At 37.9% G+C, this 17,263-nt stretch overlaps 1 protein-coding gene across 2 annotated transcripts in view; it reads left to right on the plus strand.

Annotated features, from left to right (window-relative positions):
* Window positions 1-9,213, plus strand: part of dgkab (diacylglycerol kinase, alpha b) — a 93,274-nt gene extending 84,061 nt beyond the window's left edge. For both annotated transcript variants that reach the window (XM_017692735.2, XM_017692736.2), the window contains exons 15-24: window positions 468-542; window positions 1,459-1,544; window positions 2,469-2,558; window positions 3,206-3,366; window positions 4,701-4,765; window positions 5,432-5,522; window positions 6,545-6,728; window positions 7,133-7,253; window positions 8,398-8,458; window positions 8,885-9,213. In XM_017692735.2, the coding sequence (XP_017548224.1) occupies window positions 468-542; window positions 1,459-1,544; window positions 2,469-2,558; window positions 3,206-3,366; window positions 4,701-4,765; window positions 5,432-5,522; window positions 6,545-6,728; window positions 7,133-7,253; window positions 8,398-8,458; window positions 8,885-8,965 (1,015 nt within the window). In that variant the 3' untranslated portion in view covers window positions 8,966-9,213. The remainder of the gene's footprint in view (window positions 1-467; window positions 543-1,458; window positions 1,545-2,468; window positions 2,559-3,205; window positions 3,367-4,700; window positions 4,766-5,431; window positions 5,523-6,544; window positions 6,729-7,132; window positions 7,254-8,397; window positions 8,459-8,884) is intronic.
* Window positions 9,214-17,263: the final 8,050 nt, after the last annotated feature.

Here is a 17,263-nt window from a genome sequence, read left to right on the forward strand (position 1 = left end):
CATTACTAGAAACACCCACCTTGTGCTTCCAGTTACTGGCCACATTATTAGAAACACCTACCCTATACATCCACTCAAACTGGCTAGACTATTAGACACACCTACCTTATAGCTTAGTGTACAGTTAATGTCGTGTATTGTAGTAATGTAGTATTCATTATTGGTCAGTTTCTGATGACAGGATCACTCTTGTCTGGATATTTTTTGGTGGTGGGTCATTCTCAGCAAAGCTGTGACAGTGACATGGTAGTGTGTGTGGTGCTGGTAAGAGCGTATCAGATACAGCAGTGTTGCTGGGATTTTTACAGACATCAGTGTCACTGCAAATTGAGAGTCACCCAAAAATATCCAACACCAACTGTGCATCAACGGATGAGCTACAGTCTCTAACTGCACATCAGTAAGCATAAGCGACAACAGAGTTTCTGATAAAGTGGCCCATGATTGTATTGTACTCTTACGTGTAGGGTGTTGAGGAAGTTTCAGCACCTCCTGAATCCACGGCAAGTCTACAATCTCTCAAATGGAGGACCAAATCCAGGGTACTACTTTTTCAATAGATGGAAAAAACATAAGTTAACCACCCTTCATGTATTTAATTTCCAGTTAAAACAGCCATTAAGCCATTAAGTACAAGCTATCAATTTTAGGAGATATTTCAGAGATAATTAGATACAAGATAATCCATTTGTATATGGAAGGAGAAAATCAAAGTGAAAATACATTTCCAAAAAAAAAATAAATAAATATATATATATATTTATATATATATATATATATATATATATATATATATATATATATATATATATATATATATATATATATATATATATATATATATAAAAGCTCCAGAGTAAATGTGAATCCTAACAACCACTTAGAAGCCCTGGTAGACACCAAAACTGTCCACATCAGATAAACAGCACTTAAAGCTTTCATCTTTGAGATAGAGGAGAAAATCAAGCTGCTTCAGATCTGAAAACATCCACAGGTGTTTCTGTCCATCCTTCCACTGTGAGAAGACAACTCAGCGCTATGGGTCTGAAAGGATGTGTAGCTGTCAAGAAGCCTCACTGAGAAAAGGAGACAGACACATCAAACAAAGAAGCTGAACAATGTATTGACCACCCCAGAGTCCAGACCTGAATGTGTTTGGATTAATTCAGAAAATGTTCAACCAACTTCTAAGACTGAACTGTGGAGGTGTGTCTGCAGATTCTTTGAGATCTCCTGAAAAGATTGGAAGCTGTAATAAAGGTGAAACACTCAACACTCAAACATCTGATATTAGATCTGGTTGTAAGTTGTATATTTGGTAAGTTTTTTGTGATTTTCTTTTTTTAAGTTTCTTGTGCATAATGGCTTTATTGGCTGGAAAGAAATAAATGAAGGGTCTCTGACTTTTGCACGGCACTGCAGTGTGGACCGTAACTTTACATATATTTTATATTTTAGGCTCCATTTCTTCCGTAATCTTCAGAAATACAGGATCTTGGTCTGTGGAGGAGACGGCACTGTTGGCTGGGTTCTAGATGCCATTGGTGAGAACACAATTGCACACATATATTCTTAAACAAAAGGGTGCTAAAAAGGTTCTGGAGTGATGCCAAAGAAGAATCACCTTTGGTTTCATAAAGTACACTTCAGTGGATGGCTCTCTCTGTGTTTGCATGAGAGGTTCTTGGACCTTTAATTGGTGTAGGAATATTACATTATGTGGAGGTTCTCAAAACTTTTAAAATGTAATCATTTGAAAGGTTCTTTAAGGAACCAAAAGTGGTTCTTTAATGGTAGGTTAGCAGTGGTCTAGATTATGCTTAAGATTATGCCACTTTTATGTGCAATACGTTTTTAATGTAGTGTATAAACAGTTTTCAAATTTTAAAATGTTTACTGTTTTTGTGATGTCACCTAAATTAACACATCCACACATATCTACCTAAGCAGTGTACAGCCCTGCCCATTCACACTGAATTTATGAGGAGGTCTGCCCAAACAGCTTTTTGAAGGAGGCGCAATACAGCGCAGCCAATCAGGACAGAGCTCATTGATATATATCACTCTTAAAGGCACGGTAGCAAAAACAGTCTGTTAAGGTATAAAAAGAGGTTGGAAAGCAATATGGGCATATAAAAAATGAAACTTTGGTACATAAACCTGCACAAATGTTGAAAGTGAAGCAGAACTAAAGTACAAGTAAAATTCAGAGGATGGGCCCATTAATTTAAGCCCATACTGGCCAGTTAAGCTCTCCTACCTGTCCATGTTGATCCTGTCCTAAGTCTTTAGACCAGGGGTGGGGAACTGAAGGCCAGAGTTCCCTGCCCTGCTCTACACCAATGAGAGAACATTACAGTATGACATACAATGTATTTGAATGCACGATTACTCATAGTATAAAATAATCTTTTTCCTCCCACACATATGTGACTGTATTTCACTTTCCAGTACTATTCTTTCCACAGATAAAGCAGATATGGCAGTAAACCCTCCTGTGGCCATCCTGCCACTGGGCACGGGCAATGACCTGGCCAGATGCCTCCGCTGGGGAGGAGGTAAGTTGAGGATTTATAGTTATTATAGTGCAACACTTTATTTAGCGGTCATTTATTAGCAGGTTGAAAATTCCTGTAAGAGTCAAAGCCCTCAGTATTTCTATTATTACCCATTTCAATTCAGAAGACAGTAATCTACTATTGACTTAATTTTGTGGCAAAAGACTTGACTCAGACTCATGACTGGAGACTCAACTTAAACTTGTACTCAAGGGACTTGAGACTCAACTTAGACTCCAGAGACTAGAGACTATTTTGGGACTGGCACCCCAGAGACTAGAGACTAGACACAGATTCACACTCCAGAGACTCAAGACTATTTTTTGACTTGAAACTCGACTCGTATTCAAATTTGAGTGACTAGAGAGTTTTTTCAGACTTGCAATCCATAGACTACTCGGTCTTTAATCCAAAGACTTGAGATTTGACTTGCATCCCAGTGACTTGAAACTCGACTCAGACTCCAAAGACTAGAGACTCTTTTTGGACTCACGCCCGAAAGACCAGAGACTGTTTGCAACTGCTTAATGGAGTCTTTTAATGTGCAGTGTTCTTTACAGGAAACTTAAAAAAAGCATGAAAGAACCATAAAAATCCTGCCTGTTCCTTTTTCATTGTTTATGACTGTCAGTGTTTGTTTTTGGTAGGATATGAAGGATCTGATTTGACAGAATTTCTCAGAGAGATTGAGGAGAGTAGCTTAGTGAAGATGGACCGCTGGAGGGTGCAGGTGGTCCCTAATGATGAGAATGAAGTTGGTGATCCCATGCCTAGTGAAATCATCAACAATTACTTCTCCATTGGTGTGGTACGTTCCTTGGGACAAGTTGTTTCCTGAGAACACACTGATTGAAACAGTTGGCTGGTGGAGATTCAGTGGATCTTGATTCAGTCTGAACACTCAATATTGATTATTGCATACTTAAGTGGGTCAGTGCTGACTATGCGGTCAATCCAATTTCAATCTTTGTTAAGGTCCTATTTGTCAGTACTATACTGTGTAAAGAATTCATAACCAGACGATTTCCATGATAATCGTAAAAATTTGAGTGCAGTGAAAAAATGAACTGTGTATTGAAATTTAAAACTGCATTGCAGAGACAAAGAACTGAATGGAAAGATGAGGCTTCAGCTCAAAATGCAGGAAACAAAGGCTATGACAACATGAAAGACTGCTAACTTTACCATTGTTGGTGAAGATGTAGAAATGATGGACAGCTTAATTGGATTAATTATTAACAACAAAGGGTCCGGTGAGTCAGGAAATATGACACTGATGGATACTTGGCAGAATGAGGATAAAGGAGCTTGAAAAGATCCTCAAATGTAATGATGTGTCTTCATAAACAATCTGAATGGTCCATGCTGTTGTCATTTCTGCTTCTTTATGAATATCAAAGCTGAACAATATAAACAGATGTTTTAGGGAACCCAAGACCGCATAGAAAACAAACAAATGGATACTTGACCAAATGACCACAAACTGAAGCTCATATTTCAGAAGTCTTATTTAAAAGAATAAATTCTTGTTTTTATTCCTTTTATTTATACAGGATGCCACCAGCTCTGTGTGGGAATGAGATAATCAAGTAGTGGTCACAACTTAGTAAAGCGTGGGAACGAGATCATGCTGTATTAAGCTGTGATCAAGTTGTGGCCATGCATTAGGATCTTATCCCCATGCCTTAATAAGTTGAGGCACTGACCTAATTATCTCATTCCCATGCCTTATGAAGTTGTGGCCACCCATTATTTTAATTAATACGGGATGTTTTTATTAATACGGGACCAGCAAGGCTCTGTATTCCCCTGTAATCATCCAACTAAACATAATGACTTTAGTCCCACCTCTAAAGTCTTCTGATTTTTTATGACATCACCATGCACCAACAGACAGGGCACCTCCTCCCACCACCCTCACCTGTCACTCAGAGAAAATGCTCAGGTAGCTCAGAGATTCACTCACAAAATGTCACAGAATGTAAAGAGACATAGATTATGATTTTACATTCATGCTTTAGGGACACACTGTGTTGTTTTTAACACATCTGTTATTGAGAGAGCACCTTATACTATATGGAGTAGTTGTTGGAGTAGCATTTTTTAATTTTGTAAATGCATTTATGATGGCTCTGTTTACAGGATGCGTCTATAGCCCACCGGTTTCACACCATGAGGGAAAAACACCCACAGAAATTCAACAGCAGGTATCAGCCGGGCGATCAAAGTGGGTCAAAGTAGAACTGTCTTCTCTGGTTATGTTTGATTTCTTTATCTCTTAGTTTGATTTCTTTATCTATTAGATTAGGTGCTGTTAGGGCGGTTTTAGGAGACTTTAGCTCTTCCCAAGCATTAGTTTGCCCCCTCAAATACACTATTTATTATTCAGATACCTTTTTTTTAACTTATAAGTATGAAGAAAAATTTTATTTATAAGCATGATCAAAGCAAAATTGATAGAAGTAGTCAGAATATTAATTAGTGCTTTGTTGCAATGCTGTTATTGGCAATTATCAAGATCTGGATCTGGTCTATGTCTTTCCAGTCAGGAGATTGGCTAGGCCACCTTTTTTAGAAACCAGCCTTGAGTGTTTTTGTCTGTATGTTTGCGGTCATTATTTTGTTGAAATGTCCATCTTCTCCTCTTTCTTGGTTGATGAGATTAAATTCTCCTCTAATATCTAATATCTAATTCACTTGATGACATGTAATGCTCCAGCACTGTTTGCGTAAAATGCAGCTCCATATCGTGGTGCTCCCACCGTCATGCTTCACTGTGAGGATGATGTTCGTACAGGCAACTCTTCTTTCTCCAAACATGATGAGCTCAATTACAGAATTATGATCTGTGTTTGTGTTTTGTTCTGTTACAGAGCTAAGAATAAGCTTTGGTATTTTGAGCTCGCCACTTCTGAGACAATTTCAGCTTCCTGTAAGAATCTCAAAGAATGCCTCACTATTCAGGTAAAATTATAATATTATAAAATAAAAGTTTGGAATTATTATAAATTATATTATTATAAATGTATAATTATTATATAATTATTATAAAATTAAGTTGGAATTATTATACAGTTCTTGTTTAACCTTTACATGTCTGGAGTTATTGTCATTTTGATATACTATTCAGTTTGTATTATGTACATTACTTATGTCTATACACACACACACACACACGTGTATGTATATATGTGTATGTATGTATTGATGTGGGCGGCACGATGGCGTGGTGGGTAGCGCTGTCGCCTCACAGCGAGAAGGGCCTGGGTTCGATTCCCTGACCGGGTGACCGGGGTCCTCTCTGTGTGGAGTTTGCATGTTCTCCCTGTGTCTGCGTGGGTTTCCTCCGGGTTCTCCGGTTTCCTCTCACAGTCCAAAGACATGCAGTCAGGTTGATTGGATGTGCTAAATTGCCCCTGGGTGTGAGTGACTGTCTGTGTCTGTCTGTCTGCCCTGCGATGGACTGGCGACCTGTCCAGGGTGTATCCTGCCTTCCGCCCGATGACTGCTGGGATAGGCTCCAGCACCCCCCGCGACCCTGACGGAGAAGCGGCTGAGAAAATGGATGGATGTATTGATGTGCATGTTTTGATGACAAAAAAATATACAAACATGGAAAACATTTTTCTATCTGCAAAACAAGACATGCATTAGAGATTGAAAGATTAAAAGCTGCACTTTTCACACTAATTCTCTGCTTGTTCCGTGGGCTATGAGTTAATAATTAAACCGAATATACAGTACAGTGCAGAAGTCAGAGACTTCAACATCACTGAATGTGCTTGGGATTACTTGGATGAAATGCTAAACTAACTTCTAAGACTGGGCTTTGGAGGTGTGTCTGCAGATTTCTTTTGGGAAGTAAAGAATGTAAGTCTGGACCCACTGACAGATTTAGTTTTCAGTTTCAGTTTTAAAGGGGTTAAAAATGATTTTGTCTCACACTGTTATTTGTTTACAGCCTTGTTGTCATATGTTGTCTTCAGTGTTGTGGTGTTCCACTGGATCTGAGCAGTCTTTCCCTGGAAGGAATCGCCGTCCTTAATATTCCCAGCATGCACGGAGGCTCCAACCTATGGGGAGAGACGAAGAAGGCTGAGGAGGTCCATAAAGATGATCATTTCCCTCAGGTCATTACTGACAGTGAGGTCCTGGAAATGAGCTCTCAGGGTAGGTGATGTTCAGAATGTATAGATGTGGCATTAGAGGTCTGCTAACTGAAATATTGCATTTTGGGCCCCTTTTTTAAGTACAGCATCATTGTTTTCTAGTCTCAGTGATTGTTTATGTAATAGATTTTATTTTATTTGAGGGAATATAGTACCTTGTACAGCCATGTAGTGACCTTTCATATCTTTATAGTGGCCGGTAATCAGATTTCAAAGATAAGGGCTAAGAGCTGACTTGTGTTAACCAAGTGACAGAAAATAGAGATTATGAAATAGTGAAAATTCCTGTATAATGTGAAAAGGCTATTTATATTGTATAAGTACATGGATGATATACAAGCATCTGCAAAGCATCTACAGTGGACCACCCAAATAAAGTGTTACCTTTTTTTTTTATTTTTATAGATATGAGTGACAGACTTCTGGAAGTTGTTGGACTGGAGGGAGCCATGGAGATGGGCCAGATTTACACAGGCCTGAAGAGCAAAGGCCATCGTCTGGCTCAAGCAACACAGATTATGATCAAGTATGTGTAGAATAAGCTATAATTAAGAGCAATAAAAGCCTCTCATAAAACACTGTGCAAAAGTCTTAAAAGGCATAAGCATCTGAAAAAGTGAGATATAAAAAATACAATAAATCCAGATAAACAGTGAAACATTCCATTAAGATTTGATGTAAGTTCTAAATCTCTCTTCAAAGAAGTCTAGCATTTACAGTTACCATCCAATACCTGGTTTATCTAATCAATAACTTGAATGAAATGAAATCCGTTGCTGGTGAACACATCTATGCAATGGCTGGACCTACATATCGTCACTGTCCGATGAAAAGTGATTTTTACTTTTTAGCATCATTTGAGCTGTCCATGAATTTTTCTGTGAAAATTTCATGATGATTGGACGCTCGGAAAACTGCTTAGAATAAAGCATAGAATAAATTTGCAATGAAAGCAAAGAATGTTTTTGGCCTCTCCTGTGAATTTACTATTTTGGTGCCTACACTCTTAGAAAATAGAGTTCAATATAGTACCAAAAAGGGTTCTTTAGCTTGTAACAATAGTGGAACTCTTTTCGGTTTTACGGCACATTCTCCATCAATGTGAAGAACCACCTAATCATGCAAAGGGTTCTTTGCATGCTCATAGTACTATACAGACTTTTGCACAGTACTGCATATTGTAAGTCAAACCTGATTATTAACCATTATTGTCTATTGTCACTAATACATTCTATGTATAATGAATGTCCAAAAGTTTGTAGACACCTGCTGATCCAGCATTTCTTCTAAAATGAAGGTTTTTAATAGAATTTGTGCTGCAGTAAAAGCCTCTACTCTTCTGGGAAGGCTCAGATGTTGGAACACGGCTTTGATTTGATTGAGCATTAGTGAGGTCAGGTATTGATGTTGGATGGTCAGTTCTGGATCCCAAAGGTATTGGATGGAACGCCATCACTGCAGAAAATACAGTTCCACTGCTCCACAGCCCAGTGCTGGGGGCTTTATACCCCTCTAGCCCATGCTTGGCATTGGACATGGTGACTCATGTGGCCGGTCTAGCACTTCCCATTCTATTGGTCACTGCTGTTCTGTGGAGCAATGGATACTTATTAGAAGGGCTGTCTGGATACTTTTACTCTGCTGCCATTTACAAGCTGCTTCTTTTTCAGGACAAAAAAAGCTTTGCCCATGCAGATCGATGGTGAGCCTTGGATGCAGCCTCCCTGCACAGTAAGTTTACTTATATTTGAGTTGTTTACGGCAGTTAGTCTCAGTGTAGATAGTAGGGGCTCTTAGATAGACATTTTAACATTAGGAGTGTTTAATAGTGATATTTAATAATTAATCTCAATAAATTACATTTTTTGTGTAGTTAATGCAATTTGTCTTATTTACTCAGATTTGAACCTAAAAAAGTTTCAAAAAGCAGTGGATTTTGTTATAGCTGTATGTTTTGAGAATAGAAGCTTCATCAAAACATATTTACTGTGTGTGTGTGTGTGTGTGTGTGTGTGTGTGTGTGTGTGTGTGTGTGTGTGTGTGTGTGTGTGTGTGTGTGTGTGAAATGCTCCATTCTAGAGTAAGAGTGGTTGGCTTATGCTTCTAAATGTACTATGCTGATTATTTAGTTCTTTCCTGTAATCTTTGTCTCTATAGATACACATTACACATAAAAACCAGGCCAATATGCTGATGGCTCCCCCTGTCAAATCATCCGGATTCTTCCATCTCAAGTAAACAATGTACACCAAACAATGTACAACAAAGGTAGTTTTTTTCAGTGTAATTACATTCAGATGATGAGGATAAAGCTGAATTTAGATTAAAACAGCTTGATGTTTTAATCTTTTTTGGTGGGAAACACTGCAAACAATGTGAAATACTGTGTTATTAATGTGTTATATAAAACTTTTTGCTGTTGTCAGAATACAACCTCGTATCTAAATCCAAAATGGTAACTTTACAGGAGAAGGAAAAAACCTACTTTACTTTTAATGTAAGTCAGTGGAACAAGACATTTTTCCAAATCATGTTTGGCTGTTTTGTTTGATCCATTCATCATGAAATTTACACACTATATAAAGGGCAATGGGTGTTTTCAAATTATGCCAAAAATTGAAAACTGCCAAAAATAGAGTTACGAGGTTTTGTGCCAACAGCAGCAATATATTAGATTAGACTGTAGGCTGGACCTGTTTCACATTCCATTCCAGGTATTGCATTTTTACACCTTTGAAACACACACACACACACACACACACACACACACACACACACACACTCACATTCATACATACATATATAGCTATTAAATCCTTTGTTCCAAAATGTTAAATCCTTAAAATATACTTCATACTTCATTTTCTTCTCACCTTCTTTCTCTTCTGCTGCAGCTTTTTCAGTGATGTCCATCTGTTACTCCTACTGAGCAATTATACTCGCTGTCCTTCTGTATTTGTTCTGTTTCTATTTGTATTTGTATTATTGCTCTGAAATGTTCACCTGGATTACAATACAGTGTTCAGAGTCACAAAAGTGGTAAAACTTTTATTTACACTCATCTGCACAGTTTCACTGCCATGTCAAAACCCTGAACTCCATTTTTCATCATTCAACACCACTAGCTGTACTTAAGTGAACATTTATTGGCCAAATAACTGAACAGATCCAAAATTAGCTTTAAGAAAATCTAATTGCATTAAGTTACATTAAGGTTAAGATTGTTTTTTTCTTGCTCCTATTTAGTTACCATTTTGGAGACGTGAGGTTTTGTTTGGAATGCAATGATACACTCAGGGTTAGACAAATTACTAGAAGTGATGGCTGAATCACAGTTTCGGAGAGAAATAACGCATCAAAGTTACTCTCAAGCATCTTTTGGCAAAGAATTTGGGACTTTACAGATAGCGAGCAGCAGTTTATTAAGGTCATGTGTGCAAAGATACTTTCTCTAGATTGACAAAACACTTCTTGTAAGTCGCTCTGGATAAGAGCGTCTGCTAAATGCTGTAAATGTAAATGTAAATGTGATTTGTATGTTTCCTGACTCCAGTCGACTTTGCACAACGGTCGCAAAAGAGTAGAATCCCTAACACGGCATCCAGGCTGTGCAGGGAGAGGGCTGCGTGGTGTAGATGACCACATCAATGGTAATGCTGACGCTGAGGAAACAGTGTAGTAGAATGTCCGGTAGATCCTACTTGAGCGATGTACGTAGTGAGGGCGCCTAGCTATTCCAAGTGATTTACAGTTATTGTAAATCTCCGAATCGAGGCATAAATGGCAGTTCCAGCTATGTAAGTCTGTTGATGTATACTCAAGCACCATGTTTAGGAGATTCAAGCAAGTATTCTAAAACCGAACATCAGCCACCTGACTGACCGTACTGCCAACCTCACTGGCCATACATCCGAAGCACAACAGAGCCAGCGCCTGCCAAGGGAGGGGATATTCACTTCCTAGTTATGTTGCTCGTTAATCTAACATGTGAGGACTTCAGTCCAGCTCCTGAACTCCTAACCAATGGGAGAGCTACATCTGCCAAGGCTGCATCTGCCTGGATACCAGACAGAAAACAATCCTCATTGGACAGTTTTCTGTTGGGTGTTTTAAGATCTTTCAGTTTCCAACCAGTGAAATAAGAGTATTACTGCAATATGTGGAGTTTCATTTTAATACAAGCATAACAGTTCTGTTAAATAAAAGAGCTTAACATTACAGACATGTACATTCTTATTTCACAGAAACCATTACGCCTTCTCTGAAGGCCTATAAGGCCCTGAGCGTTCCCCATGTTCTGCCCTTGGGATAAGTGATTATCAGCTACTTTAAGGGGCACCCACAGTAATACTGCAGTTTAAAGAAAAATATGAATCTGTCAGTGTCTAAGCTGTGAGTCTCAACTTTGCAGTAGTCTAAGGCTGTCAGTGTGTACGCGGCCAAACAGGCCAAACGCTGAGCCTGGACGCTCAGGACAGCTGCTGTTAATGGTATGAATTTACTGTAGGTCTCTTCGAAAAGTGCTGACAGGTCAGTGCAAACAATATCCACGTGGCAGTCATGCCCGGATGAGATCAAGTCCGTGGGCACTGCTGTTATCTATATCTCTACTCCATTTTATGTCATCAGCGTAGCTCTTCAGGGACCGAACAGCTGATCACCTTGGTTTAGAACTTCACTTTAAGAACTCTCACCGCTAAGGAAACTTATATATGTGTGTTTGCAAGTGTGATTACATTGAATCTCTCCTGGGTTTCTCACCATGCTTTAAAAATAACTTGATACCTCAACCCGAGCGTGCAATTGCTCTCTGAAGAATTAAGAAGCAATTAGTTACTGGCTATAGTATCTGGGCACTTACATAAGACGAGCTCACAAATGCTCAGGCAAGGGGTTTTCTTCTCTGTTGACAAACTGAGGAGAACAGATGACTGCCTGAGGCTCGGGGCTAATTTTCTGAAGGGGAAAAAGTCATATTTCTCTGTAGTGGCTAAAATTAAAAATAATGTCACTCTGGCCTCATAACATTTCTGAATGCACATTCTGTAAAGTTCAAATATGAAAAGGTTCATTTTATTTTCTACACAAAGTATTCCTAAAAGTAAATTTGTCAAAACCTTTCTCTAAAGTGGTGCTATAGGAGAACTACTTTTGTTTCCACTACAACCTTTCGATTAGTGGTGGGAACCTCTATTCATATTATCATACTGCTAGAATCCAAGGTGCTAGCAGAAATTAGCATCATCATAAAGGTGTGTTCCTTGAGTTTTGACATTTATGGCCTGAACTGAAGACCTAGCTTTAACTTGTTTCAGCTTGTTTCAGAGTTTCAATCAGTAGGTGAGCAAGCAAATCAATCTTAATTCAAGTATTTTATTGAGCTTAAATGATGTTTATTGTGTCACTTGCTCAGGATTGATATAAGGAAAGCTACAGTTGTCCATTTAATCTCGGCACAGCTGTCAATGTGGAGAGGGACACAGAGAGACAACAAAGTCCTGGTTCATCTGATAACAGAGGAAACAAATATTGCATTTGATTACATTCTTACAAACTATCTGAGTCAATTTCCAATCTACTAGCAGAACAGCCACAAGGGCTATGGCTTAAGTCTTTTACTGTTACTGGATTAGTCTGTTAATCTGTTAGCATGTTGAAAGGGGGTGTGGTCTGGACAAACCACTATTTTATAGCAAATGGAAAGTGTAAAAACATAAGCCAAACCTAAATGATGATTTGCTTAACCAGAAATACATCCAACATAAAACAATAGTTACTGGTACATACATAAATATGCTTTTTTGAACATTTGAATTTGAAATGAATTAAATCAATATAAGTTTATATATAATTCAATTCAATATATATACGTCACTGCATCTCATTTCATGTCTAAATATGCAAAGATACAATATTTACATGAAAAGTTTGACACTCCCGCACTGCAATGAGCAAATATGATTCCATGACGGCTCAGGTGCTAAGGCTACCCTTGTACAGGGTTTATGAATAGTTTAAATTAATGTATCAGTGATCATGATTACATAAAATTATTACTATGCGGTTATAGCACATAAATCAAAAGAGCAGCGGTGAGCTGTTCTACGAGATGAATATGAATATGTGATGAAGCTGGCAGGTTTAGTGCTGACTGAGAACACAAAGTGAGATCAGTAACCAGCAACATCTGAGCTTTCACAGTGTAGATGAGTGTGGGCTCACTATTTGGCAAATCAATAGATCACTGTTGCCCTATGCTATAGCTTCTTATTGATGATTATATGAGGTGTTCATAACCTAATTTAACCTTTAATAAAGGTTTGATATTTTATAAGTCTAGTCTTGCTGTAAAGTGGTCCTGCCGGTTCGTTTGTTGGCTGCTACATGCTGATTTGCCTATTTGAGTGGTTTAAGCCACAAACGTGTCCCATCATGTTTGTGGGTGAAGCTGTAGTGAAACGACATGCTGTTGTGTGCCACTGTGTGGGCGTTCAAGTTTTTCACACTCAGCCTTGCGAAGTGTCATGAACTGGAACACACCCAACACATCTCTAAAGAGCTCTTACGAAACTGTCTGAGGAATCACTCGCCAAATATGGTCATTTGTGCATTTTTAAGTATATTTCAGTTTTAAGTTTCAGTTCTTAGTTTCCAGATTGAATGCTATTCAAGTTCATGTGCCAGTGAAATTGCAATGAATCCAGAAGTCACTTTGGACTGATTACAGTGTTCAAAATAAAGGGCTTTGAGTTTATTTAAATGTAAATTAATATACAACAAACACTCAATTATTCATTCTAGGTCTACCTACTTTGTGTCTACACTGACTTTTTATATCCAGTTACCGTATAGGAGCACTTTACAGTCCATTTGATTCTCTGGATAATATCTTATTCCGTTTTACCTCGTTTCTCAATGGTCAGGACCCCCACAGGACCACCACTGAGAGGATAATTGATGCCTACAAAGCAGGAAAAGGCTATAAAAATATATCAAAGCACTTCCCGCTCTCAATTTCCACTGTCTGAAATGTCACTAAAAAATGGCAAGGTTTGAACTCCTTGAGACCACCGGTGTTCCAAAACGCACTTCATCATATTCTTCATAACTTTCATATTTCATGAGCTACATTCAGAAGGTAGGTGTCATATGAGAACGGTGACTGTCTTCTTTCCAGTCCAATAGATGGGAAATGTAATTTAAACTCTTATAATAAAAGAAGCTGAACATTTTTACTGAAAGTCGACCCATTTTCCCATAAATCAGGGCTATAATCTATAAACAGAAGGCGTCTCTTCTGTGATCTGCTCTGTAAACATTATTTTTATTAAAAAAAATACAAAGAGTGTCTAAGATTTTTGGCTTTCAGCAGTAAATTGTAAGCATATAGCCATATGTTCATAAAACACATTTTCTGTTCATCTGAACTTTTACAAAAAATAAATAAATAAAATACAAATTTACATTTATTTCACGCAGTTACTGAATAATATGCCTTACGATTGGGCCATATTCAGATGGAAAAACCAAAATATACCCTTGTCAATAAGAGGTTAAGGGGAACTGTGGAAGTCAAGGCAAGTTAAGATAATTGTTTATTTGTCCCACAATGGGGGAAATTCACAGTGGTACAGCAGCAAAGAGACAGAAGAAAAAAATATCAAGAACAGAATTAACAAAAAAGTTATTAACCTTATTAATTACTTAACAAGGTTACAGTTTGTTACATATTACCAACCATATCAACAATATATATAAAACTAAAGACAAAATATATAAACTCTTATCTTTTACAACATTAACAATATAAACAGGGCAAAAGACCTGCACCTTATAAGGATATTTTAGACTTGGAAAATCAAGAAAACTCATATAGAACTGCTTATATGCACTATAAAGGCAAAGCTAAACCACCACATGACAGCAAAGGAAAGGAAGGTCTCATTGACGCAGGAGTGATGGTGAACTGTTCTACTGTACAGAGCTGCTCACACAGACATGATCAAAAGTTAATGCAAAACAAAGTGCAGGCTGACAAAGTAAAAAATGGAACTCTTCAGCAACAGTCACTAAAAGTATGTTTGGAGAAAAAAAGGTCAGTATTTGATGAAAAGAACACTGTAGTAACTGTAAATCACGAGGGTGGGCCCATTAAATCACGAGGGTGGGCTTCGGGGTTGTATAAATGCAAGCTGAAGCTTTTGGAATGGGCCTCACAGTCCCCTGACTTGAACATCATTGAAAATCTGTGAGCAGATCTTAAACTAGACGAATATCGCAGAACTAGAAGCATTTTATATGGAAGGTTAGGAGGTGTTAAGAACTTGTGGATGTGCCACAATTACTAATTTATGAAGTTAGTTGAATATAAACAAACTGTACTAACCTTTAAAGAAGAAAATACTTTTAATTTAATCAAAAGCAACAAAGATCGAAGACGTTCAGCTCAGTCAGATGAAATTCAGACACTTGCTTCACACATTAATCCAGTCTTGTATGAGTAATGTGAGAAAGTCAAGCTGGTGGAAAATGTGCAAAAAAGGAGACCTTTAAAAAAGAAGAAGAAAAGAGATCCACAGTACAGCCTAGTGTTTACGTTAGAGAGCACTTTCATCACCGATTTCCAGTATCTTGACTGACCACACCACATTATTACGCAACAGCACTAGTCAGTGCACTGCTATTACTTAACCCATTTAAATTCCCAGTCTTATTACATACTAAGTCTTACTATCGAGTAACTACGGGGACTTCATTGCGTGTGTAACAAAAGGTGGGCCTGCTGACGGCCCTGATTATTTAAGAGGTTCTTTTGATCAACTAAATTTAGTATGAGGAAAAATGAGGAAAATGTGGTCAGAAAGTGGTTCTTTCACAGTAAGCACTTAAATATGGCATTACTTTGGCAAAGTTTAGTGTGCAATTCCTATGTATGTGCTGAGTTTAACATATTGGAAAAGCATAAATATAAAATGTGCCATAAGACTATTGCACAAGCTTTCAAGAACCCTTCAAGAACCTTTGAATTTGCGCTTAATAGTGTGTTTAGTACTACTTGCGAGGAAAATAATCTACTTTTCTACACTGTTAGAAATAAAGGTTCTGTGCAGGTACATGTTTTTGTTCATCAAGGTACAAACAATATAAATTTTTCCTCAAAGGTACAACAGAGGTTTTAAGGTCCAATTCTGAACGTTAAATATGTTTTTTCTATGTGAAATGTGTGTATTTGTACCTTTTCATAACCGAATGTTTTACAACAGAACAATAAAATAAAAGTCTGGAGACGAGACTGAATGTGTGGAGTCAATACAGCTTAGGAAATATAATTTCAGTGGATTATGGTCAAATTCTATTCCCTAACTAAAGATATTGAGATGAACCATTATGGGTCCTACCCCAGTGACAAGAAGGGTACTGCCCCAGTGACAGTTTAATACCTTTATTTCTGAGAGTGTACTGTGTTATACGTGAGTTATTAATGTGCAGTTACCAATTGCTTTGTTGAGTTTACTCTCAATTGGTTCCACAAGTTGCTACTTTTATACTTGTATGGAAGTTGTAGCTTACTTTAACTTCAACTTCAGTCATTATTGCACTGAAGCAGCAACTTTAAAGTGGAATTCCACCAATTCTCTAAACAACAGCTCTGCATTAAATAATAACAATGGAACAATTTTGCATATTTTCTGTATAATTCAGCAAATAAGATGTAAACATAATCATTAAGAGTGGTTTGATGTAAAAGGATTTATTGATGAGTTACTTACTGGCTTAAAAAATTTGTGAAATTCCCTTTTAAGGCTGTAAACAAAGTCTTTCAGAGTGGTTTGCTGTGAAATGCTCCGTTCTAGAGGAACTTACCCAAGTCTGAATTGTTCTCAGTAGTGGTGAATGGAACCCGACATGCACCTCTAAAAGCTCCCTCACAGAAAGTTACTACATGGAATGGTTAATAATAAACTTCTTGTTTTGCAAGAGTTTTAAGTAGGTTTTGGCCAAAAATGGTATCTTCTTACAATCCATTCGTGGTGGAGGGCTACGTGCAGGGTATTGTGTGGCAAAACACACTTATCATTTCAGATTTATCACTATTTCACTGTCATTAACATTCCATATGAATCTCATAGGTTCACCGGTGGTTTTGGATAGTAAATAAAATGTCCATATATGCGTTGAAGTCATGATGACCCCTGGCTCCCATCACCACCCTTTCTTTCCATAATGAACCATTTCTCTGAGTGAAACCACTCGGAATGACTTACACTCAACAGCAGTTTGGAGAAACAGCTGGAATTCCCCTTTAAGATGTAAACCAAGTCTTTCGGATGGGCTTTGATGTGAGACGCTCCGTCGCAGAGAAGCTTAATGAGTCAGGATTGTGAAGAGCTAAACGCCTGTAAAAGCACCCCGAACGACTTTGTTTACATCTCACAGGCTAAGTTAAAGAGAAATTCAGAAATATCAGTGGAATTCCCCCTTTAGGCTGCGTTACCCAGCTCTCTCCTCAACCGCATTCTGTATGGAAATAAAAGC

Source organism: Pygocentrus nattereri, chromosome 21, assembly GCF_015220715.1.
Source record: "Pygocentrus nattereri isolate fPygNat1 chromosome 21, fPygNat1.pri, whole genome shotgun sequence".
NCBI lineage: Eukaryota > Metazoa > Chordata > Actinopteri > Characiformes > Serrasalmidae > Pygocentrus > Pygocentrus nattereri.